This window comes from Mesoplodon bidens (assembly GCF_964165515.1).
Source record: "Mesoplodon bidens genome assembly, chromosome: 14".
Taxonomy (NCBI): domain Eukaryota; kingdom Metazoa; phylum Chordata; class Mammalia; order Artiodactyla; family Ziphiidae; genus Mesoplodon; species Mesoplodon bidens.
The window spans coordinates 16800422-16827687 of NC_138170.1; the positions used below are offsets into that span (position 1 = coordinate 16800422).

The 27266-nt window shown below is 42.9% G+C and overlaps 1 protein-coding gene across 11 annotated transcripts in view; it reads left to right on the plus strand.

Annotated features, from left to right (window-relative positions):
* Positions 1-27266, plus strand: part of LOC308627892 (zinc finger protein 227-like) — a 140491-nt gene that overhangs the window by 17383 nt on the left and 95842 nt on the right. For 4 of the 11 annotated variants that reach the window (XM_081254374.1, XM_081254375.1, XM_081254370.1 and 1 more), the window contains exon 5: positions 11707-11803. The exons of 6 other annotated variants lie outside the window; for them this stretch is intronic. In XM_081254374.1, the coding sequence (XP_081110500.1) occupies positions 11707-11803 (97 nt within the window). Of the gene's footprint in view, positions 1-11706; positions 11804-12442; positions 12509-27266 lie in introns of all 11 variants that reach the window. One more of the 11 variants, XM_081254371.1, reaches the window with a different exon arrangement.

Genomic DNA, 27266 nt, shown 5'->3' on the forward strand with positions numbered 1-27266 from the left:
CGTTGGGGATTTTCTGTCTTAGCTTTGAGCTTGGCTACATAGCAACACTTTGGGGGACTTGTTATAATCAGCATTTCTATCTTTCTTTCCTTCCTTTTTATTTATTTATTTTTTTAAGGGGATCCAAAGTCAAATTCAGTCAGTGGCTGAATGACAACACATTGATTCACAACCTTGTAGATTCTCTTATGTCATAGGGCATCAGTGGGAAGGAGTAGAATCCTGGAAATTTGAGGTGGAAATATATGGGCAGATTCCAACAAAGCTGAGGCCTGTGACCTCTGACCTGTGACCTCTTAGTTGAGCCTGCTGTGCTATTAGAAGGAAGTCTGCCTCTACTCTGAGGTAGTTTCCTTGCAGGGGTCTGTGGATCCTCAAGACTTGCCTCCACTACCTCTCGTTTTTCCAGACCTAGTAATCAGACTAGAGTCCTTGAAATGGGGACGGGAGCAGGGAAGGGGTGGGTACCCACCGGGTATAAAGGATGACCATGAGGAGACACTATCTGCTAAAATACGGAATTTTATAACTTATATCAATAGAAACCTGAGAAATAATGTGTGTGGAGTTTGTAGGTATTGAAGCAGGTGGGAGTAATGTAATATTGGGTTAGGCTGGATTTGTTGATACGAGTGCATTCAACACCCATTCCAGACTCAGCGTGTTAGCTTGGCTACCTGGGAATGCCTTCAGCAGTTTGCTCAAATGACTGAAACCTGTACCCAAAGTTAGCGTAGGCTAAAGTCAAAATGCCAGGACTTTCTAAGTATGTTGTAGCAAAATTTCTTGACGTTGGCATGACTGACATTTTGAACTGGATAGCTCTTTGTTGTTGGGAGCTGTCCTGTGCAATGTAAGATGGGCCAGTGGCACATACTCTTCCCTGCCACCCTAGTTGTAACAATAAAAAGTGCCTTGAGGGCTTCCCTGGTGGCGCAGTGATTGAGAGTCCGCCTGCCGATGCAGGGGACACGGGTTTGTGCCCCGGTCCGGGAAGACCCCACATGCCGCGGGGCAGCTGGGCCCGTGAGCCATGGCCGCTGAGCCTGCGCGTCCGGAGCCCGTGCTCCGCAACGGGAGAGGCCACAACAGTGAGAGGCCCGCGTACCAAAAAAAAAAAAAAAAGTGCCTTGATACATCCGTGTGCACCAGCCACGTGGGGCTCATTCATAACACAGCTCCTTAAAGAAAAAAGTCTCAAGGGGCTTCCCTGGTGGCGCAGTGGTTGAGAGTCCGCCTGCCGATGCAGGGGACATGGGTTCGTGCCAGGGCCCGGGAAGATCCCACATGCCGTGGAGCGGCTAGGCCCGTGAGCCACGGCCACTGAGCCTGTGCGTCTGGAGCTTGTGCTCCACAACGGGAGAGGCCACAACAGTGAGAGGCCCGCGTACCACAAAAAAAAAATAAAATAAAATAAAAGTCTCAAGACACTGCCACATATTTCCTGGGAGGGGGGACCAAAAGTGTCCCCAGCTGAGAACCACCACTGTAGAAGGTTTACAAAGGCATAGGAATGCCAGACCACTGGAGTGGATTTATCATATAAGATCTGCTCACCCAAACCCCCTATGTGCCCTGGGAGGGCTCAGAGGACACTTCCTTTGCCAGAGGTTTAAGAAACGTATTGGTGAGGGGAGCGTTAGCAGTCTTGGAATGCTCTGTAGCTGCTCTTCTCTGCAGGCCAAGAATGAGAGGGAAATGATGTCATCATAATGGGCTCCCTAAATTCAGTGAGGCTAATGGGATCGTGGGGCATCATTGGTCAAGTGGAAACACTTCATTGGCAGAGATAAAGTGAGCGTGTTTTTCACAATGAACAGCAAAATGAAAGGGCTCATTAGAATGCTTTGATACACAAAGATTTTTTATTTGCTCATGTGCTATCTCTAGGGCTGAAATAAATGGGAACTCTACTAATACCCTACTTGATTTGAATCAGGAGAAAAGCTCTAGGTCTGATGAACATGTCTGACCGGAATCAACATGGGAGTTGTGCTCCCTCAGCCAATTGGATAACATGAGTCAGTTCCCATTTCCAGAGCATCTTGAATGAAGGGCAGGCCGGGTCCCCTTGAGGGAGGATATACCCTGGTTTACTACCAACTCTCCCGAGGGTGCTTTCTTCTCCCTGGAAGGGATAAAACAACTGAGGTAGAACAGGAAGAGACAAGAAGCACTCCAAGCTCTGCTGGTCAGGGTTACCCTCCAGCGTTGCCTTAATGCTCAGAGCCACACACACCACAGTGAGCTTGGCTCCAGATCAACTACCACGCAACGAAGGTTCTGGAACATTTCCATATCTCGGGGGACCTCATTTCCACGTGACTCTCTTTCATATTCCCCTTTGTCACAGAAGGCTAGGTCCAGTGGTCCGGGTGAGATCTCGGCTCAGGCCCAAGGCTCTCAGACCTCAACGGTCTGGTCCTGCCAGGGCCCCTGTCCTCTCTGGAGACCACTCCTGGCTCTCTCTGCCGAGAAGGCGCTGCTGGCAGTACGTCCTCTAAGAGTTGAGGTCCGTCGTGCAGACCCTGAGAAAACTCCTAGGAAAAGGCTCCACCTTCTTGTTTACGTCAACAGAGCTCAATGCCTTTGTTAGTGCTGGGTGTGTCCCATTTGATGCAACTGCAGAGCCATTAGGTCAACCAGCACATGTGTGCGGCCCCTTCCCTTGGACTCCTCTGGGCCCTCGTGACATAGGCTCAGAAGACTGCCAGCCTCAAGCCTTACCTCTTCCAAGGCCACACCGTCTCCAGGATCTTCTGTCCCATGAATCTCAGTTGCTGTGTGGAACTCAAAAGAGAGAAAAGAGTCTGCCTGCGGGGTCTCTTCGGGCTGGGGCCTTCTACCTTCTCTTCCTCGTCCTCCTCGTCCTCCTCGTCCTCCTCGTCCTCCTCGTCCTCTTCGTCCTCCTCCTCGGGGTGATCTCGGATTCCACATTGCCCATCAGCTGGGCCATGGTGAGATGAAAGACACGGCAGCTGAAGCCCTCCAGGACGCCGCCCTTCACGTGCTGCTGGAGGATCTCCAAGGTGGGGAAGACCCGGCAGCAGGCCATGCACCTGAAGCCGGTCTCCATGGTCACCATCCACTCCGGTGTCTTGGCCCTGCGTCTCTCCTCGACGGCAGGTGACCCTGATGGGCTGCCTGGCGCTGCCCTTTCCTCATACTCTTTGTCCTCCCCAGTGGGCTCACTGTCAGACAGGAGGTTTTCAGTGGACACATCAGAGGGGTAAGTGCCTACTGTGCACGCATCCTCAGGAAGGGTCACTTCTTCTATCCTCAGCTGCTTTTCAGGCAACTCCAAGGGTTTCTTTGTCTTCCAGGAGACAGCGACACCCTTGTTCACTTGTACCTGCATGTAGTATATTTTCATGCCCCTTTCCTCTTTGTCTGGGTGCAGATCGTTCTTACAGGGTGAAGAGGGTGAGGAGGAGACACAGTGTGATGGGGGAGCGGTCTCCCCTTTTTCCTGAACCTGGGCTAGGGGTGCGGTAGGCTGGGCAGTGTCTCGATGTGATCTCCGGATTCCTGAAAAAGGAATTTAAAAACATAATAACATGCATGGGCCATGCCGGAAGCTGAGAGAGCAGGTGTGGTAGACGAGAGAGGGACATTTGCATGACGTAGCTATGTCGTGAGCTTGGTGTCTGTTGGCCGTAGGAGGCAGTGGTGTATCTGGTGTCATCTGTGGGCTTTTCATCTGCGTGTTGGGGGATACTGGAGCGGTGTCTGTATACACGGGTGTGGAGTACAGTGGTGAGGACTGTGGTATGTGAGGGAAGCGTATGGATGCGTGTATGACGAGGAGTGTGAGTTTGGGAATATCGGTGGTGCATTCCTTGTGGAATGGGGCTGTGGTGCAGGAGGAGAGTACTGTGGAGCACGAGCTTGGGGTTCATGTGTGCACGGAGAAGGGCTGTGCCTGGAGGGCGCATGTGTGTGTGAGCTGTGTGGACCTGAGCTGGATGGTGCTGCTCTCAGGCTGGAGGTGTATGATGCAGAACTCTGTCCTTCTCTGGAAGCAAAGGCAAAGAGAAACCCTACATTTTTCTCTGAAGATGCTTAATCTGGTCCCTCTTCCCTCCACCTCAAGTCCAGACCTTTCCGGCCCCTGCTCCTTGACTTCCCCACCATGGTAGTACCAGGATTCACACCCGCCCCCCACCCCTGACTCAGCTGGGATACACGCCCTCGTAACAGCTCAGCCATCCCGCCCAGGCTCCTCCACAGAGCCCTCATCACCTCTGATGACCCTGGGTTTCCTCTCAGCCTCCCTGGGATCTGTGTGCCTCCTGCCTCACAGCCAAGCACCCCCTCACCTGAGGAGCCCCGTGCCCTTACCGGCGTACATGAGCTTGCGCGGAGAAGAAGCACAGGAGAAGTGTTTAGGGGCAGAGGAGACCTCCCCTGGCCCTGGGCTGCAGCCTTGGGCCACCACAGTGGATCGAAGGTGAGGGGGATCCTCTTGTGACTTCGAGATTCCTGAGGGAGGAATGAAAGGCTCAGGGTGGGTTCATCAGTCCTCTGTCCACAAATATTTACTGAGTGTGTGACACGTGTCAGGTGCAGTGAATACACACAGTTGAGAGTGTGGTTCCCAGTGGATCCTCCAGGATTTAATTCCAATCAGTACTTACTCTGTCACTGTCTTGTTGGAAATGTAGGCCTCGGTGGTGACTGTGAGTATGTGGGAAGAGTGAGTGATGTGTATCAGTTAAGTCTGTGGTAAGTGTGGGGTTGGCATGGGGAGCACGGTGCAGATGTGTCTTATCTGTGTCTGTGGCCTTTGTGTGCATGGTTTCTGTTCACAAGTCAGGAATTCTGGGACATGTAACTTTTCCTCATTACATGGTGTGGCTTGTATTTATGGTGTGTGTTCATTCATTCATTCACCAAGATTCAGTAAGCAGCTACTCCTGTGTATCTGGCACTCTTCCATTGTTCTAGTCTCTGGTAATGCTGCACATTCTAGTAGTGGAAGACACAGACTAAACCAAAATACAATAAATATATAATACCTGAGCTGGTGGTAAGTATATAAGGGTTACCAGACTAAGCGAAGAAAAATACAGAGCACCCAGTTAAATTTCAGTTTCACATAAACCCAGAATAATTTTTTAGTGTAAGTATTCCCATGCAGTATTTGGTCTTACTTACTTTTAGTGTAAGTATGGCCCATACCATATTTGGGACATACTGATACTGAAAAATTACTTGTTGTTTATCTGGAATTCAAATTGAACTGGATAGCCCATATTTTCTCTGGCAACCCTGACATGGGTTAGTGACACTGTGGTTTACTGTGGTTTGTACAAAGCGGGTCTGGCATTACTCAAGAATGTGTTATAAGTGTGGTGTGTATGACACGTGACTGGTTCTTATAGAGGTATTTAGCGATGGCTGAAGTTAGCTGTGTTTGTGCGAGAGTTGAGGAGATACATATATATATATAGTGTGTGTTTGTGTGTCCTATATATATAGTGTGTGTGTCTATATGCATATCTCATCTCCAGCGTTTGGTGTTGGAGGACAGGATTGTGGTACAGATGGGTTGTATGAGAACGTAGTATAGGAGGAATGCGTGTATATACCTCCATGTGCTGTGTGTGGTTTACTAAGGAAGTTATATGTGGGGTGTGTGATATTTTTGCTGTATCAGAGTGTACATGGGTGTATGAGTTACTGTCTCATAAAACACCCCTAACAAGAATTCTGTATACACTCTTACGTACACTGTATGTCAGCCAGGTCCAGGCAGGGTGACAAGAACTTTACCACGCAGACTTTATACCTGATAAGCACTCTACCCCCATTCATCCTGCTCATCTCTGCACTACCACGCACACACACGCACACACAGTCACACACACACACACAGGAACATAGAGCAAAATATTCTGAATGGTCACGGGCAGTCATTGCCTTCCCCAGCCTGTCCCAGCCACTGCCTGGAAATCTGCCTGCTGTCTAGAGCTCCATTCCCAGGGCCCATCCTACAGTCTCCAGGGCCCTGGGCCTGGTAGGAGCTACTGGGCTCTAATCTGGGGCAGAGGCCTCTAGCTGGAGCTCTGGGGTGACCACCCCTCTCCCAGGGCAAGCTACTCGCCTACATTTAATGCACGCAGGCACCCCGTGGCCCGTGGCTCTCAGAGCTCCCCGCAGGACCCTGAGGCCATTTCTCACCCCTGCTCACGCGGTCTCAGTCTCTGGAAAACCCTTCCCTTCCCTTGATCTCCTTTGGGAAATTCTTCCTGTTGAAGGAATAAAACCTCCTTGCTTTCAATATGACACCATCCCTAGACAAACAATCTTCTTTCAAAGTGCATTCCACTTGTCAAGATAGTTTTCAACAGGGCCTTCAACTCATGGGGCTTCTCTTTCCACTTTGGTAAAAGAGGCCAAGCAACTCATGGGTCTCTCTCAGCATCCTTGCATCCTTCACATCCCCCACCTCATGACCCCAGGGAACGATCCAAGAGAATAAGAGAGAAATCGGGGACTGAGAAAAGCTGCACCTCTAGGTCTGTGCAAGCAGGATGCAGCCTGCTATGAGTCCGACAAAGCTCCAGGCCCGGCTGCCCCAGGGGAGAGTCCTCAGACCAGCGGAGCTGACCTCCCATCTCCCAGGGGGCATCTGGCCGTTCTGTGCCGTCTCACACCACAGGGACCCTCCGGATGGATACGGCAGCGTCAGTGAGACAAGGTCTCTCGCTCCCTGCTTCACAGGTGACACGTTCTCAGTCCCCCCCATCCTAGAGAAGGTTTAGTTTGGCAGAAACCCATGTGCCCCAGCAAGTTGCCCCCCACATACCTCCTCCGTTCTCGGCAGTTTCCTGGGACTCTTCATTTTCCAGATGTTTCCTCTTTTGTCGCCGTTTCATGGTACCAACTAGAAGTCTCCCTTAGAAGATGCCTCAAGAGATGTCCAACTCCTCCTCTTCCCTACAGGTTGGCCCTTGTTGGCTCTTGGGCAATCCGTTGAAATGATTCAATACAAATAAAAATAGTCAAGTCTCCTAAATGGCTGAAAGACTTGTACCACTTAGTGAACCAGCAGTACTGCCTAGTGCTCACCAGGGCTGTTATGTTTGCAAGGTTGCCAGGCGCACAGTGGAATTCTGTGACCTCAGTGATGACATCAGAGCATTCCGTGGACCTAGGTTGAGCACAGTGTCTGCAATAGCACAGGCCCCATTTTCAAGAACATTTCCTTTCTCCCAGCTGAACCTTTCCCGTGAAAGGGAAAGGTTCATACCATATCTATTATAAATTGTATCATACCATGTCTATTATAAAATTCACATTTTGAGTGGAGATCTTTTCATGTCTTTTCTAGAGAGATTTAATATGAATATTTTCAGTGGTCTCCAGTTTCCCTGTGGATTATTGACATTTTAAACTCTGCACTTCAATTTTCCCTCAATACGTGTAATTTTGTCACAGCTATTTCTGTACTTAAAGATGAGGAACTATATAATTGATTTCTTCATTTTTTTCCCATCTCTTTCCAAGGTACTGCATTTGATTGTGTCTTACGAATGAGTGAAAAATGCTAGTCCTTGAGTCAGGACGTTGGGCCCTTTACCAAGTAACTCAACCTATCTGGGCTTCAGCTTCTGTATGTGCGATCAAGAGGCTTGGACTAGCTGACTTTTCAAATGCTGTGTTTCTTTGATTCACTCTCACTTACTGATCTGCCACTTAAGAAGAGGGTCTGTTCTCATAAAGTAACAACAGTCTTTTCCTAACCTTGGGTTGGGTGGAGTTTAACTGTTCGTACTCAGTTTGTTAGTTATATTGCCTTCTACGTATGCTTAGCTCTAAATAATTTATATGGCTCTTGTGACAATTTTTAGATCTTCTTTTTTTCTTATTTTCTTTTACAGTTTCTAATTTGTTATCGCCAGTGTAGAGGAGCCTGATTGACTTTTAAAATTTATTGATCTTGTATGTGTGTGCCTTGTTGAACCGTCTTATTAGTTCCTGCTAGTTTATCTGTGGGTTCTTTTGGGTCTCCTAGATAAATGAGCATATGAAATGTAAATAATGTGTTCTTTGGATAAAGTTTATTTTCTTGCATCTATATATATAGAAGCAATATGTTGAATTGATTTAAATATTTAAATACTTACATACCTGTTATCACAATCTAACATTCTTGATCTTATTTTCTTTCAATCAATATTATGTTTTCAAGATTTATCCACGTGAATCCATATAGATCTAGGTCTTTGATTTTTGACTGCTTGATATTATTTCATCACATGCATATAGCATCATTTATTTTCCATTCAAGCATTATTGGACAATTGGATTGTTTCCCTCCCTTCTCTAGAACAAACAACATTTCCTAGAATATCCCTGAAGATGTCTGACAGTCGAGAAGGGCCAGGCTGCCCGAAGGATTGCTACTTGCTTTTAGCCACCTTCTAACAGGCCGTCTCCAGCCAGCAATTTGAAGCACAGCTGAAATGAAAACTGCCCCAAATGTGAAGATCTTAGGAGCTTCCTAGAAGGTGGGAGGTTAATGATAGGCATCCTGCTGGGATCCCAGGGGAGTCTGAGCTGGCCTGAAGCTCATCTTCCTCCTCCACCGCTCAAGAGAAATGTGGAGGAAAGAAGCCTTCAAAAACTCTGAGCAGGCAGAGGGAGAGATATTGGGGGCCGAAGGTGTAACTGAGGTCTTGGAGTGGGCTGTGAGCACGCAGAGCCTCTAGAGAGCCAGGCTCTGCCTTCTGAGAACTTCTCCCCTAAGGCTGCTCATAATTCAGGTGATACCAGCCATATAGAGCCGACTTGGCCCACACTGTCACAGAAAGCCTTATCAGAATCTCTTCTTCTTCATACACTCTTGTGTCTGTTACTTGGTTATTGCCTTTGGTACTCCACTGATGTGAACCACAGTCGCCAGGGGATGGAGGACACTAGTGACCCATCTTGCTCTGTGGCCTCAGTCCACAGCTTGAGGGTAAGGGAAGAGGCCAAATGAAGGTCAAGAAGGAAAGATGGAGTTTGAAGAGAAGACCTGAGTTAAGGGTGTCTTCTCAAGTCTTGATGACTGAAATGTAGCTCCAGTACCTGAAGTCCTGCTTGTTCTCAAGGCTGACCACGGGGCTGGGTGCACTCAGTGAAGGAACCGTATACACTTAGTATTTCCTTGCTTGCTCACACTTGCCCTCCTCTGACACACCCTCTGCAAGACTGATCTTCCCCTGAAACAACTTTCCACCTGCCACTGTCATCTCAGGAACATTTGCTTCCCCTTCCTAGTGTCCCCCTAGAATGCCATTGCAGCCAATTCATAATTGGATAATCATGCTTCTTACCATAGTCTCAGCAACTTCTGAAAACTTTTATTCACTTTATTCCATAGTCTTCACCCATCAATAATCTTCCTTAACTTCCTAGCTGCAGGTTAAGCCATTCGGAATCATTTCTTTTTCTTTCTCTTCTTTGGCAAATCCTTTCTATCTTTTAAGGTCTTTTTCTTGTCTCTCTACCATCCTGCCTTCCTGAACTTCTTTTTTTTTCCGTTTAAGTAACCTTTCAATCTCCTTCCCCAATTTCCTCATAAACATTGACAGTTTACTCAGCGGTTTATGAATGGCCAGGCGTAATGGACTCAGAATGAGTTGGCACCCCCGAGGTACCTGTCTTGCTGGGGAGCCACAGGTGAAGGGCTGGCTGCTGGACACATGTTTGCATGGAGTCAGGCTGAGTGGCCTCAGGGTGTTTGCTCTGCACTTGTGTGTGTTTCTCCCTAGTTGGTTTCCTTGTCCAGCCACCTGTGACCTCCCTCCATCCAGCCCAGGGAATCCTTCTCATCACAGGGGTAGGATGTTTATCTCATTTTCCATCACATCCTTTCCCCAAAGTTTGGTTGTGAGTTGTTCCCATTCCAAAGACCTTTCCTCTTTGAAGAGAAAAGAGAAAATCTTTTCTCTCCTTTTTTCTCACTTCACTTCTGCTCTATTATCTCCTCCATCCAGAATGGCCCCCTGACTCCAATGGGTGTAGATCCGAAGATGGCAAGAAATGCCAGCAATTCTGAAATAATAATACGGATGTATCAGGAAAACTTGAGAACCTTTATCCCGCCACGTTAAAAAAAATTTGCACCTCCAGTGTATTCAGAGTCTCAGTGTAGAAACACAAATGATGTAGAAATTGAATTACACTCAAGTTATTCTTTCCTCCTTTCCTGATTTATTCTAATCCTCCAAGTTAACATGATGAACTATTTGTTATGTAAACTTTGAGACATTTTCTACACATGCACACTTTTCTTTTTTTCACATAAGAGTGTGAACTAGGTCACTTTCAACATGCTGTGATTCTGTGATTCACTGTCTCCCACCGAGTCATCCACTGATAAAGTCATCTGTTTCATGGAGAAATATTTCCAATAGCTAATAGCCAATGTCTGTGGAGTGCTTACTCTGTGTCGGTTTCTTCTAACTACTTTACAGTTAATTTGTACAACATACCCATGGACTAGGTACAATTATAACCCCCAAGTGACAGATAAGTGCAGATAAGTACAAATAAATACAGAGGCCAAGTGACTTGCCCAAGACACTGGAGCAAATCAAAATCCATGCCTCTGTAATCATTTTGCTCTATTGCCTCTGTCTGGGAAGCTTGATGATTTGGCAACTAAAACCTTAAATATCATGTTCCATTTTCATATCTGTGACACAAGCGTGGGACTGTGATACGGGGTAACTAACCTGACTACTTTTGAAAACCCTTATGCACCTGGATGAAAGTAAGGCAGGGACTGCAAGCTATAGATTTAAGGTTTCCTACCAACTTTTAAAAGTAGCTTCTTGAATGCAATTTATGTAATGTCAAGTCTAGGATGTAGTCCAAATAGTAACAGAAAAATGGAGATATGTAGAAAAATACTTAAAGTTGACAAGTATTGGGACTGTAGTATTTTGGGGGCCAGTGTGAAGACCACAGGAAAGCTTGCTGTTTCCATTCCAAAGGGAAGAGCTCTGTGTTGCAACTGCCAAGGTCCCTGGGGCAGCATGTGTGCTCACTGCTTAGTGAAGAAGCATCCTCAGTTTGATAGAATCATATGGGAGCCTTACATTTGGTTAGCAGGTTCTACATTCTTGATGTAATAATATTTTCAGGGTGTGGGAGGGTATCAAGCTCTGAAAATACCCTTGGAGAGAATTGCTTATTAAGTTTGGCTTTTTCAATCTCCCTAATACTTCTTTAGTAAGCACCAGGTGGTTTCCTTCGCTTGTCAGAATCATGTTGTTTTTTCCCTTGTCGAATGAACTTCCAAATACTTTTGGATGAGCCATTAAGTTTGGAAAAAAATATACATCTCTTTAAAATAAGGAAGATAATTACAATGACATGTAGAAAAGACTCTAAAATGGAGAATATATGCCATTCCAGGCAATTAATGGGAGTGGGAAGCTCGGGCTCACTGTCCAGGACATAGAAATCAAAGCTGAGGATGCTCTGAGGCATCTCTTGGATCTCTATAAGCCTCCATCATTTCTGATGAGTAGGGTTGACAGGTAAAATATAGGCTGTTCAGTTAAATGTGAATGTCAGAAAAACAACGAGTACATTTTTAAGATAAGTATGCCCCAAATACTACATAGGATCTACTTATACTAAAAGTGATGACTTACTATTCATGGGAAGTTCAAGTTTAACTGGGTATCCTGTATTTTTATTTAGTAAAGGTGACAGCCCTACTGATGATCCACAATGGAGGCACTTCAGGAACGGTACATGCTGGCTCTCGGACAGTCAGAAATGGCTCCAGCAGATCCAGGTACAGTATGAAATTCTTTTTGGATGTAGCTCAGAAGCCATGGCCAGCCCTTGACTGCAAGTACTGCCTCGGGTTTCCCTGAGGTGGGGTAAACCTTCCTCTTAATGGCCTTTTGGTAAGTCTGGAAGACCATATCCAAGGGGAGCCCCAAAGTCAGTTTCATCCTCACAACCATGTCTCCAATTCCTGGAATTGGCTGCATTTGACTCACAGGAGATGAGGTTTGTGAAAATTGGGAGTGTCATAGCTTGAACCCTTTGTAGGTAAAGTTTTGCTGTTGTGAGAGTTTTAACAGGAGCAATGTGAAAGACTCCAGGTCCCCAGGTAGATAGAAATAATCCTGTTCTACTTCTGTGTATGTGACAAGTCTCTAGTAGCTCACAGAGCAAATATCTGGTCTTGGAAAGACTGATCCAAGCTTGGATGTTTCTGGTGACAAGGCAAGGTCGTGAGTTTGAAGTTCACCTTTTATGGTTGAGGAGACAATAAGGTTGTCAGAAGGGCAATCATGGAGGAGACGTTGGCTTCATCCATTGTGCAGGCTTGTATATTTGGTTCTATGTAGATTGTGTTTCAAAGGTGGAGCTTGTTTACAATTATGAACATTCTCTGACATGCTTTTTGGACCTTCATTCCTAGAGCGAGAGCAGTGCCGAGGTTCTAGAAATGCCCTGGATAGTCTGAGCTGTCAATGGCCTTTCCCAGGTACTGTTCCCTTGGTGCTGCTCCTTGAAATGTGCAAAGGGATTATCATCTGTTTTGTGGTGGTTCCTAGCATTGTGAAAGGAAGCTGCTGCACCTGGCTCAGAGGATTTGGGATGTGGTTGGAGTAGATGGGCCAAATTTAGGTAACTGGTGTTACTATAGACAAGGACAACAAATTATTGGAAGTGGAGTTGTCTGGCATGGGAATGATGTTGCAATTTCACAAATGCTCCAGGACCAAGGAAGACAACCAGAAGTACTGGGATTGTTTTAGGTTGCAGGTAAGAGACAGAGGGATGGACTAGAGATTGAGCTCATACAGCTGGTTAGTGTGTTGTTCATTCGTTCATTCATTCATTCATTCATTCATCCAACACGTATTTCCTGAGTTACTATCATGTGTCAGTTAGTCTGTTAGGTTTTGTGATACGATAGTGAAGGAAACAACTTCTCGGTCTTTAAGGAGTGTATAGGTCAGTCAGAGAGACTGATAAAGAAGTAGGTAATTACAACATAGGAAATAAGTCATTTGATAGAGGAAGTAGGTGTTTGTGGGTGTAAACAGGAGGGTAAATTTAACTAAGTCCAGTTGTGGAGGTAGGGAATGGGAGACCCAGAGGGACTTCTTGAACAAAGTGATAGTGGAGATCAGCAGGGTGAGTAGCAATTTTCCAGGACCTTCCCAGGCAAAGATGGAAGGAAGGAAGGAAGTTTCAGGCAGAGGGACCACTCTGTACAAAATCCTTAAGATAAAGAGAATATTGTATGTTCTTCAGCATGGCTGGGGCATGAACTCTGAGAAAGGGGGTTGATAGGAGATATGGCTGGAACGAGAGCCATGGCTCTGTCATTTAGACTTTGTTCTGTAATCAATGGGGATTCATTGAAGGTGAAGGCAGAGGAGTGCCTCCATCAGACTGTGTCCTAGAAAAGCCACTTAGGTGACTGTGTATAGGGTGGGTTTAACTGAGCATCAGCGTGGACAGTAAGCTCAAATTTTTCTGTGTGGGACCAGTGTCACACATGGGACTATGTAGGGCACCAGATTCAATGGGGCAATGAATGTTTTTTGGTTTTTTCCTCCTTTTTTATATGAGGCTAGGCAGATGATGCCATGCCTTCGTTCCATTAAGAGCAATGTGAAATCAGTGAAATCTCCTAAGATTCTGCAAGGCAGATTTTTCTTTGTATTATTTAAAATTCCCTCAAGACCTGAAAGGGCCATTGCTGTAGAAAAGGGGTCTGGTACATGTAACACCTGGATGGAAATAACAGCTTATGGGAAAACATGGAATTTGAGGAATTCTGGGGCAGGATGCTGGAAGTAGATGACTGCAAAAGGCCTTTCCAAGTCACAGCCTTATAGCTCCTGGTCCTCTTTACCTTCTCCTCTTCCTGACCCCAACCTCATGAGGATGAAAGTGTACTCTAGCGACCTTTGATCAAATCCTGCCCACAACAGTCTGTGGTTTGAAAGTTACAAAATTCCCTGAGAATTGGTAAGCTCTCTATCTTCCTCATTAGTCATTTAGTACCATTTATAATTTCCAAACAGCTACTGTTTATAGAGCCCTTGCTTTCCATTTCTGAGTGTGTTTTATCATTATTCTTTTTGATCTTGGAAATGTAATCTTTAACAAACCACCAATTAACCATGAAATGTCACTGCAGCAAAACATCAGTATTCTCCATGGGGTTTGTTGTACTTGGATTTGACCTTCATTGTTCATTCTTGGACTGTCTTCCTAGTTTGTGGCTTATTTGGATTCGCATTTCTTCTTTTTGTTGATTACTTGAAAGCTTTGGTGTAGAAATTAAGCTGGTAAAATAACATAGAAGGCTTTTCCCCTATGATAGTCCCTTTCTTTTGATACCAGTAATTAAAAGTGTGCTGTGGTAGCGTTAGAGGACTTAAAGTTTGAAGGTTTTAAGAATGACTTGGAGACGCAGGAGTGAAAAGGGACTAATACAAGTGAGTATGAATTATTATTTTGCTCAAAATACTATTTAAAAGAGATTAGAATTTAGGTTTATTGAAGAAAATGGTTATATTTGAGCTATTTGAAGTTCTAACAGTCAGATATTCTTTGAAAATCTATTTGAAAGTTCTAACTGGTGATCGTAGAATAAAATTGCCACTTGATGGAATGTGGACTGTGAAGAGGTGAAAGAAAAGTCAGACTGGAATGATGCTACAAAAAAAGAAACTTCCCATCATGACCAGGCAGAGCAAATGGAAATCAGGTGGGAAAGGACATAGAAGCAGAGGTGGTTTTGTGATTCCTGGAGCCTGCAGCTCTTTGAAAGTGCTAACCACCATGGGGCAGGTGCAGAGCACCAAGTGAGAGCCTCTCGTAAAAGTCCACGCGGCAGAGATGACAGGGGCACCAGGTGGGAAGTCTCTCCATGTTTGGTACACAGGCTGGAATTTCAAAGATATGAAGACACAGGTCTTTCTCTGAAAGGGGCGGACTGTGACGTTTTTTAGATAGAATTTCCAGAGCTAATGACATACTCAAGCTAAAGAAAATATATATCTGTCCATCTAGGGACACTGAAAACAGTGGGAGGCAGAAAGAGAAAATATTTTGGCAACTGAGAGACCTGGGCTGGTGTCTGTTACTTCAGTAAATTACTTAATGCCTCTGAGTCCAGCTTCCTCATCTATAAACTGGTGATGTACTAATAAGATTGTTGTGGGCATTAAATGAGATCATGGACGTTGGGCCATTGGTACAGTACCTGGCACATAAGAACTGTTTAATAAATGGAAACCAGCACTCATTATTCAAATGCTAAGAATAGTGCATCTCAGGCTCTTGTTGAGAGAGGTTTCTTATTATCTATTCTAATTGCTAAGATGACTTGTGAAGCCCTCTGAATTTGCATTTGCCAGTTGCCTGCTATTGGCAATTTGTTCAATGTCCCTCCTATATTTCTTAGACCCTACCATTTTGTGCATGTGGCAAACTTTCAATTGCCATTATTTGGCATTTTCCAGCCCAGGAACTTCTGAAGCTGTTGAAGTCTGCTCTGCCTGTGTAGATGGCAGGAAGGAAGTGAGGGGAATTAATAGCTTCCCAGCAGCAGTCCTCAACCAAGGACTGATGGGAGTGGGTATCTAAATGCCCCAGCTCCCTGGCCCTTCAAGTTGGAAGCTTGTGTTTCCCAGAGTTTCTCTGTGGATTACCTCCACTTTTCCACACTATTACCTGGCTATAACACAGTACTTAATGCTTGCCTTCTCTTCCCTATCTCACTTTCCTATTGGAGTTTCTTCCATTTCTCATATTAACTATTTGAACTGGAATGTTTATGACTGGGTTTGATTCTGGGAGAACCCATAGGAAGTCATTTTCTTGAGAGAAAATAGTTGTCAAGTTGCCTTCTATGAAAAGATATTAAATAATAGAAAAACTTAAGCTTTCTTTATGGTCGATTCATTTTTCCCTATGCACATTAATTGGCTACAGTATTGTTTAAATAATGATATAATATAGAAGTGATACAAAAAGCAAAAGGACACTGCTGATTTTAGAATATTTGTTTTCATGTTAAGCATCTAAGACACATCAGTTATGTGAAATGAAAACATGATGACCCAAAACCTATGGGATGCAGCAACTGCAGTTCTAAGAGGGAAGTTTATAGCAATACAATCCTACCTCAAGAAACAGGAAAAATCTCAAATAAACAACCTAACCTTACACCTAAAGCAATTAGAGAAAGAAAAACAAAAAAGACCCAAAGTTAGCAAAAGGAAAGAAATCATTAAGATCACATCAGAAATAAACAAAAAAGAAGTGAAGGAAACAGTAGCAAAGATCAATAAAACTCAAAGCTGGTTCTTTGAGAAGAGAAGCAAAATTGATAAACCATTAGTCAGACTCATCAGGAAAAAAAGGGAGAAGATGCAAATCAACAGTTAGAAATGAAGAAGGAGAAGTAACAACTGACACTGCAGAAATACAAAGGATCATGAGAGATGACTACAAGCAACTCTATGCCAATAAAATGGACAACCTGGAAGAAATGGACAAATTATTAGAAAAGCATAACCTTCCGAGACCGAACCAGGAAGGAATAGAAAATATAAACAGACCAATCACAAGTGCTGAAATTGAGACTGTGATTAAAAATCTTCCAAGAAACAAAAGCCCAGGACCAGATGGCTTCACAGGCAAATTCTATCAAACATTTAGAGAAGAGCTAACACGTCTCCTTCTCAAGCTCTCCCAAAATGTAGCAGAAGGAGCAACACTTCCAAACTCATTCTACAAGGCCACCATCACCCTGATACCAAAACCAGACAAATATGTCACATTGATAGAAAACTACAGGCCAATATCATTGATGAACAGAGATGAAAAAATCCTCAACAAAATACTAGCAAACAGAATCCAGCAGCACATTAAAAGGATCATACACCACGATCAAGTGGGGTTTATCCCAGGATGCAAGGATTCTTCAATATACGCACATCAATCATTGTGATAAACCATATTAACAAATTGAAGGAGTAAAACAATATGATCATCTCAAGAGATGCAGAAAAAGCTTTTGACAAAATTCAACACCCATTTATGATAAAAAGCATCCAGAAACTAGGCATAGAGGGAACTTACCTCAATATAATAAAGGCCATGTATGACAAACCCATAGCTAACATCGTTCTCAATGGTGAGAAACTGAAACCCTTTCCTCTAAGATCAGGAACAAGACAAGGTTGTCCACTCTCACCACTATTATTCAACATAGTTTTGGAAGTTTTAGCCGCAGCAATCAGAGGAGAAAAAGAAATGAAAGGAATCCAAATTGGAAAAGAAGTAAAGCTGTCACTGTTTGCAGATGACATGCTACTTTACATAGAGAATCCTAAAGATGCTACCAGAAAACTACTAGAGCTAATCAATGAATTTGGTAAAGTAGCAGGATACAAAATGGGCAGAAACCTCTTGCATTCCTGTACACGAATGATGAAAAATCTGAAAGAGAAATGAAGGAAACACTCCCATTTACCATTGCAACAAAAAGAATAAAATACCTAGGAATAAACCTACCTAAGGAGACAAAAGACCTGTATGCAGAAAAGTGTAAGACACTGATGAAAGAAATTAAAGATGATTCAGATAGATGGAGAGGAATACCATGTTCTTGGATTGGAAGAATCAACATTGTGAAAATGACTATACGACCCAAAGCAATCTACAGATTCAGTGCAATTCCCATCAAGCTAGCAATGGCATTTTTCACAGAACTAGAACAAAAATTTTCACAATTTGTACGGAAACACAAAAGACCCTGAATAGCCAAAGCAATGTTGAGAAAGAAAAACGAGCTGGAGGAATCAGGCTCCCAGACTTCATACTATACTACAAAGCTACAGTAATCAAGACAGTATGGTACTGGCACAAAAACAGAGATATAGATCAGTGGAACAGGACAGAAAGCCCGGAGATAAAGCCACGCACATATGGTCACCTTGTTTTTGATAAAGGAGGCAAGAATACACAATGGAAAAAAGAGAGCCTCTTCTATAAGTGGTGCTGAGAAAACTGGACAGCTACAATGTTAAAGAATGAAATTAGAACACTCCCTAACACCATACGAAAAATAAAGTCAAAATGGATTAATGACCTAAATATACAGCCAGACACTGTAAAACTCTTCAAGGAAAACATAGGCAGAACAGCCTATAACATAAATCACAGCAAGATCCTTTTTGACCCACCTCCTAGAGAAATGGAAATAAAAATAAACAAAAGGGACCTAATGAAACGTAAAAGCTTTTGCACATCAAAAGAAACCCTAAACTAGATGAAAAGACCACCCTCAGAATGGGAGAAAATATTTGCAAACGAAGCAACTGACAAAGGATCAATCTCCAAAATTCACAAGCATCTCATGCAACTCAATATCCAAAAAACAAAGAACCCAATCCAAAAATGGGCAGAAGGCCTAAATAGACATTTCTCCAAAGAAGATATAGAGATTGCCAACAAACACGTGAAAGAATGCTCAACATCACTAATCATTAGAGAAATGCAAATCCAAGCTACAATGAGGTATCACCTCCCACCAGTCAGAATGGCCATCATCAAAAAATCTACAAACCGTAAATGCTGCAGAGGCTGTGGAGAAAAGGGAAGCCTCTTGCACTGTTGTTGGGAATGTAAATTGATACAGCCACTATGGAGGTCAGTATGGAGGTTCCTTAAAAAACTAAAAATAGAGCTACCATACGACTCAGCAATCCCACTACTGGGCATATACCCTGAGAAAAGCATAATTCAAAAAGAGTCATGTGCCACAATGTTCATTGCAGCTCTATTTACAACAGCCAGGGTATGGAAGCAACCTATGTGTCCATCGATAGATGAATGGATAAAGAAGATGTGGCACATATATACAATGGAATAGTACTCAGCCATAAAAAGAAACAAAATTGAGTTATTTGTAGTGAGGTGAATGGAGCTAGAGACTGCTATACAGAGTGAAGTAAGTCTGAAAGAGAAAAATAAATACCCTATGCTAACACGTATATATGGTATCTCAAAAAAAAAAAAAAAGGTTCTGAAGAACCTAGGGGCAGGATAGGAATAAAGACACAGATGTAGAGAATGGACTTGAGGACACGGGGAGTGGGAAGGGTAAGCCGGGACGAAGTGAGAGAGTGGCATGGACATATATACACTACCAAAGGTAAAATAGACAGCTAGTGGGAAGCAGCCGCATAGCACAGGGAGATCAGCTCGGTGCTCTGTGACCACCCAGAGGGGTGGGATAGGGAGGGTGGGAGGGAGGGAGACGCAAGAGGGAGGAGATATGGGGATCTATGGATATATATAGCTGATTCACTTTTTAATAAAGCATGAACCAACACACCATTTTAAAGTAAGTATAACCCAGTAAAGATGTTAAAAAAGAAAAGAAAAGAAAAGCAAAGATTGAATCTGACCAGAAGCCATGTGTAATCACAGCTCGGCATTTAACAACTGGTGTAGTTCCTCGTCATAAATACACAGCCAGGCCAGAGGCATCCAGTATTTATGATAAATACCAGTGACATGATACTACGATCATGGGACCTCTGTGTACTCTGTCTGATTCAGATGAAACCCAAATTTTCTGTCTCCCCACAGAACTGACTTGTTCTGTGTTCATGCATTGACTGCATAATTGAGTTTGGAGAGCTGTTCCATCTGTGTTTCGAGTTGGGCTGAAGTAAGCAGTCTCCCTCTCAGTGGGTATGCCTACTCATAACTCAGACAAAATACAGCATGGAATACACATTGGATGTTTTGGTTTTATCTACCAGGTTGATGTACAAATGATGCCAGCGGTTGTATCGTCAAAATAGCAGCTTTCAAACTTTTTCCCCCCAGTGATTGATGCCTTTTACAAATATAATTTTCTCTAGAACTCCAAAGCATAAACTATATTATGAAAACACTGATTTGACAGGCAGGTAGCTGAAAATGGTAATGGACTGCTGTGTGCTCTCAGGACACTCTGCAGTTATTATTTACCCAGAAACCCATGGGAGGTATAGTAAGAAATCCCATTTCAAAATTGCACACCAACAATGCCTAACTACTGCTTGTATTTTTTTTTTTTAATTTTTATATTTTGCGGTACGCGGGCCTCTCACTGCTGTGGCCTCTCCCTTTGCAGAGCACAGGCTCCGGACGTGCAGGCTCAGCGGCCATGGCTCACGGGCCTAGCCGCTCTGCGGCATGTGGGATCTTCCCAGACCGGGGCACAAATGCGCATCCCCTGCATCGGCAGGCGGACTCTCAACCACTGCGCCACCAGGGAAGCCCTTGTATTTCTTATCATAAGCATCAAAGTCAGGGAAGAAGCACACAAAACTTCTAATAAGTACTAAAAGATTTATAACTAAGTAATATTAAAACATTATCTGTTAGAAATTAGTTATTGAGTAATTGACTATTATGTGATAAGACTGGGTTCCACGTAGATGAGTCTGAATTTTACATGGTATAGAAATTGAAGGGGCATGTTATTGTAGAAGTGGGTTACAGATATGGGAAAACGGAATTCTCTTATTATATAAATCTTAGAGAAGGGACGGTTTACCGTGATAAACTTAAATGATATGTACTTAGCCAATTGTACCAATAGGCCAGTCTGTGCGATGTTCAAGGAACATGGATTTTCCATTCTCTGAGGTCCTATCCAGTTGCATGAAACCCAGAATGGTGTCTCATCTAACCCTTTATGATCCTGAAAACTGTTTGTCGCCCTGAAAATCCAGCATGATTCCCCAACATGATTGCAAAATCTGCCATTAATCAAGCAGCCCTTGTAACCTGGCTCTAGCAGTTTCTCACTATACCACTAGCACCATCTTGCCTCATTGCCCAAAGGTTGCATGATAAGACTAGGTACTGCACATGCCCCATATGGACTGGTTTAGGCTTTGACAGGCTTTCACAGACATGAGGACTTGATTACACATCTTTAGAAATGAGAGCAAACCAGGTACTGCTGTTTTAAAAAAATGACCAGGGCCAATCTACACACTTACTAATAAATAACATATTTAAAGTAAGGTCATATATATACACAAATTTGGTAGGAGTCTTACACTGAGATTTGCAGACAAGAATGAGTTAACCAGACATGCCTTGCAAGGGGGTTCGCCAAAATGTGTTAAAACCTAATATATATCACTTGTGAGTCAGTGACTCCTAGAATATTCCCACAGTGTTAAAATATACATTAAAAATAAAAAATTTGGACTAAATTATTTGTATGTAACACCTGAAACAACTATGCAGAATTTTAGGGCTTCTAGAAACATAGCTTAAAAATAAATCCTAAAATGAGGTCCCTGGCTTGGAGAATTTGGATTATTGCCATTTTACCAATGGAGAAAAAGCAAACAAATCAAAAAATGACTTAGGCATGATTACATAGTAACTCAATGGCAGGCCTGAAGAGTGGAACTCAGGGTTTCTGTGCTGAAATCCAGGAATCCAATGAGCTAAACTTCCAGTAAGTAGAGTATAGCACTGAAGTTCCAGACGACAGCTATATCATTGAGTTTGGTGTAAAATAAAATTCATTTCATTCAAGTGAGAACTGTTAGTTGCTCAAAAATAATATTGGGATATAACTTCCTATTACTTTGACTTTGCTCCTAATCCATGTCTGATGGCTTGGTAATGATAAAAAATCAAAGTGTAAAGTTATGTGCAGGAATACTCATTAGACTTGGAGGACAGAACCAGTAATGGGAAGGAATTGTAGGCTACTGTCTTAGGCTGTGAAGTCATTCATAATAAGTTTCTTATTAGCTTTTGGGCCACCATGTTGTACTGAATATCAAGCGTTAATCAACTCAGCTTGTAGACTGTAAAGTGTCTATAGGACACAGTGTCATTTTGATTTTCCCTAAAGTGATGCTGAAGCACATTGGCAATAGATTAACATTTTAAAGGACCGTCATTTAAAGAAATGCTTTTCCTCAAAGAGTGAAATTCAGAACAACCTATTCTAGCCTTAAAGTTCGGATGGCTCTTTGTTTGCATCCAACTTCATTCTGATGGGAAATTTTGGACAGTCCCCTTCCCTCATTGTGGAGAGTCAGGGGGAGCTCAGATAAGGTGCTTGCCTTGAAAATGCATGATGAAGTTTGTGTAGTGAAGGAAGATGTAGGGGTGAGTATTCACTAAAGGCATTTAGTTTTCTCATTCAGAAGATAAGTTCAGATTTTCCCAAAAGGTAGGAAAAGATCTAGAAATGGAAGACAAAGCTGAGAGTAGAAGTAGGACAATGTGAGATCAGGTGGGCATGGAGCATGGAAGGATCTCTTTTTCTCTTTGTTGATTTTCAACTGGTTTATTGGCTTTATTGGTGTATTAGTTTTGGAGAGAAGGTGTGAACGTAGGCTTTGTGTATGTACAATCTTCTCGTTTCCTTTTACTGAGAATCTCTGGTACAGGGTGGGATTAGGATCAGTGATAGTGGATATGAGTCAGCAAAGGAACAGATCTCAAGAAATAGTTCAATTGAAGAATTTTAATAACGAACTAATAATTTCATAAGAAGATAGGGCATGTTTCAGCCCACAAAGGGAACATTTTATTGAAAAATACACTCTCTCCATAGTATGTGCTTGTACCCACTGGGGTAATTCTGGGAGTTAGATAATGCTTTGAAGTTAGTTGGGTGGTTTGAAGGTTTCTACCACTCTGTTCCTGAAAAGGTGTTTTTCATCTTTCTTTTTGATAATAATGCTTACAGGCTTTGTAGAGTAGATACAATGATGCAGAATAAACTCAATAGATAGAACAAATAGGTAGCTAAAATACCTCTCAATGGAAGGGGACCAAATGCATTGTGAATAACCAAGTGTTCATTTTATTCCAAGGAGGGGGTTGGGTAAATGACCCTGGTTCTGTGCCAGATGTTGTTTAACAACTGGAGCTAGTGGCGATGGAGTCTTGCTGTGTCACTTCAGAAAGGACGTGTTGGACTACCGTTGTCAGTCTATCTGGTGGCAGTCTTTGTCGTCATTCGCCACAGCCGAGAAGGCAGGCGTCTCACACAAAGTTGTTTAGTTGACAGATGTTTCTTGCGTGGAAGCTCTGAGTTAGCTACCTTTGTAGAGTTTCCTATCCAGCTCAAGCTGGGACTACAGGAACCATTCAGCAAATGAACACTGACTCTACCAGCTGTTCCATCTACAGCACACGGAGGCTTTTCAGCTTGTCTGAAGCCTGGTACAATTTGTCTGCACAGGTGCTGCAGGTGGAAAGGTATATTAGACTCTCATTAACGCTGGCATTTCACTAGAGGCATTCAAGCCTCCCAGAGCTGGAAAGGGTTGCACTCTTAAATGTTAGGATTCAAAGGACATTCAGATCTTAAGGAGAGAAGCAGGGACATGTAGGCAATGGCCCTCTTTGTTTATAATGTCTCCTTGGTTTCTGAACTCATTCAGTGTTTTGTCCTCCCCTGCCGCTCTGGATGCTGCCGTGCCAGATTCATTAACTGATTAACCCCCCTTTTCATTTTCATGTGAAATGATTCTAACATTTAAGTAATGAACCCTGGTCTCACTGGTGTGCTGCTGACCTTGGGCTTGTTTTGAATTTGCTAGCTGGCTGCAGTTTACTCTTCAAGCCTTGCCTAAAGGTATCATTCTGTGATGAGATATGAAGAAAATCGGTTAGAAATGGTCCAAAAGACTGAACCAATACAGGAATGGATGATTTTTTTCACCCAAACAGAGATGGAAGAGAGGGAAGTAGGATAACTGCATCTTGGTGGGACATGGCATGTCTGAAGTGAGTGGGAAAGGGAGACGAATATGGAAATTCTTTAGCCCTTGCAGTAGAGACTGGGGGTAGAGGGATAGCTTTAAGTTCCCTTTAGTTTATTTAAGAAACGATTTTATCCTCACATCTGAATGGTCTGAGTACAAATCCAGGTTAATTACAGTGGAACCCGTTGGACTCCTGATGTTATGGTGGGAGTCCTATACCTGCTTTATGAGTTGGCTGCATAAGATGGGTCTTTGATTCTATTCTGTGTTTCTGTTAGAAAGGATGTTAGGATAGTGACGTATCTTAGGGGTATCAGTGCATTGTGCTGTGATACTCCTTCTTTTCTTTCCTTCTCTCCCCACCTTCTTCCTTCTCCTCAGAACATATAGAAGCCAGAAATGTCCTAACCTCTTTTTACCTTCAATTTTTAAAACATTGACCATGTCCCTGGCTCTGTGCCAGGTAATGTTGATTCATTACCCCATTTAATATCCTCAGCAAGCAGCAGAAGTAAGCATTATCAGCACCATGTTACAGACAGAAAATTGAGGCTCAGAGAGGTAACGACACTAATGTCAGGTCATGTAACTAATAAGTGATAAGGCTGAGATTCAGATCCATATCTCACTACAAAAGCCGCCTTTCCCCCACATGACTGATGTGCATTGACTTTCAATCCGTGTTTTCTTTAAAAAACTTTGGAGAGAGACCAAGTCCTTGACTTGGGTTAGAAAGGAGTTTCATAGACCTGAATCTCAAAATGCTTAAATTACTGAAATAACAAACCGTAAGAAGTCCAGACCTTCTCCACATTTGGAATCGTTGTTCTTCCCATATAGTCTTGTGTCTGTTTCATCAAATATGAGTTGATTATGTTTCAATAAAAAAGGCCACTGAAACATAAAGCTGGGTGATTTAAAGTCATCTTTCGAGGCTTGACAGTCAGTGAATGTTTTATTCTCCTCTGTTGCTATGTCACAAGGACAAACGTAGATCTGATTATAAAATGCAATTGTGTTCCTCTCCGTATTCTACACAGAAAGTGTTATTAAGCCGTGGTGACCTTTACTCACAAGAAACGTGGTTGGCGAGTCACAGAAAGTGTGAGCAATTGCGCCCCCATGAAGCCCTGCTCCTGTGAATGGAGAGACGTCTTTTGGTAAAATGTAGCCATCTGGGAGGATTTAGGAAGGTTGAATACTGAGAAGTAAAGTGATGTGGGTCTTATGGATGGTTGTTGTGAAGTAGATCATTTGTCTAAATCCCAAACCCTGAAATGGCTATCTCTATGAAATGGAACATAGCTTTTATGATATGAATATTCAGTGACCTGACATCAATAAAAAGAGGAATAAAAAGAAGAAAAGCACATAGGTCAATTACATTTTTCCCACCTGGAGAGGTCTTTGCCGCTGAAGCTTGGCATGTCTCTGGACGCAGAGCATCCTTCTGGTGTGTGCTTCAGGCATTGTGCGCAGGTGTCTGGTTCCCATTGTGCTGCCAGTGGGCTGGGGGGCCACTTGCTGATGGAGCTCATTGGCAGCTCTTTGTGTATCTTCCTGCTCCCACGAAGCATCATGTCTTTATCTTCTTCCTTCACTGCCTACCTCAGGCACAGCGGGGGGATTGGATCCTCTAGCACCACCATGAACTTGAGAGCTTTGCCTCTGCTCTTAAATCTTGCCAAAAGCTTAATTGACACGTTTTCTTGAAAATTCTTTTTTACGTTATAACTAAATCTTTTGGAGCTTTTTCCAGGTTACTTTGTTGGAGTTTTCTCTTACTTGCTGTGAATTTGCTCTTAGTTCTCAATTCGTGGAAGTATCAAATTTGGTCTGTCTTTTATTCATGGTTAATTTTACGTTATTCATTATCCATTGATATTGTAACTCCTTTAAGCATATTTAATGGTAGTACACGTCATGCCAAACACGTCTGAGTTTCTCAGATCCATCTGAAGCAGAGAGGATGAAAAAAAAAATCAGAATCTTCACTTTTCCAGAGGAAGGGGGGCCAGACCTTCTAATATTGTAAAATGTGTGAAATCATTGCTGTCTCCAACCGCAAGATTGTTTCAGCATCCATGAGGCAATTTTATGTGTTTTTGGAATGAGATCCTTTAGTTTCTCTCTGTATTACATTTAGTGTCTGATAAACAATCCCTACTGTCTACACTTTTGTCCTGTTAGTAGTCTAAAGACTTCATTCTCACAAACTGTACCAGTTGACTTTTATCTCCCCTGTTATAATAAGTAGTTTGATGTCTGTTATAAGTAGCCTTGCCAGTAATGTTCGAGAATCATCAGGTTCACTAAAATCCCTTTGGGCTGAAATGTTTTCAGTATTCCTGCTCACCTCATTGTGTTCAACCAGCCCTTCTAAGCTTTCTTTAATGTTTCCATTGATTTCCTTCCTAAGTCACAGTCCCTATGACCAGTCCTGCCATTGCAGGTGCACTCAGAGTTCACCCTGGTGGATCACAGGTTCTCATGTCTATCAAATGAAGTGGGATGATATTGTAAAGAAGAAATATGTTAAGTCCGTATGGCTGGCATCTCATGAAACTCACTTGGCATGTAGGCTAACATGCTTTCATGATTTTATAGTCTTTGTTTTTAAAAAATGTTTGAAAACATTGTGGTAAAATATACATAACATGTAATTTACCATTTTAACCATTTTATAAAAAGGTATACACTTCAGTGGCATTCACACTGTTGTGCAACCATCACTACTATCGACTTCGAGGACTTTTTTCATCTCGTAAGATGGGAACCCGGTACTCATTAAACAATAACTCCTCTTTCCTCCCTTCCCCCAGCCCCTGGCAACTATCATTCTACTTTCTGTCTCTATGAATTTGACTATTCTAGGTATCGTATATAGGTGAGGTAATATACAGTATTTGTCCTTTTGTGACTGGCTTATTTCACTTCACATACTATCTTCAAGGTTCATCCATGTTGTAGCATGTGTCAGAATTTCTTTCCTTTTTAAGGTTGCATAATATTTCACGCTAGGTGTATACCACATTTTCTTTATCCATGCATGCGTTGATGCACAATTGGGTTGTTTCCTCCTTTTGGCTATTGTGAATACTACTGCTATGAATGTGGGTGGGCAAATATCTTTTCACATCCTTGCTTTCAATTCTTTTGGGTATATATCCCAAAGTGGAATTGTTGGATCAGATAGTAATCCTATTTTTAATTTTTTGAGGAACTGCCATACTACTTTCCACAGTGTTGCACTGTTTTATATTACCACCAGCAGCGCACAAGAGTTCCGATTTCTCCGCATCTTCACCAATAGTTATTTTCTGTTTTTTGACAATAACCATGCTGACGAATGGGAAGTGGTGTCTCACTGTGGTTTTGATTGGTATTTCCCTAATATTAGAGATGTAAAGCCATCTCTTCATGCGCTTATTAGATATTTGTATATTTTCTTTGAAGAAATTC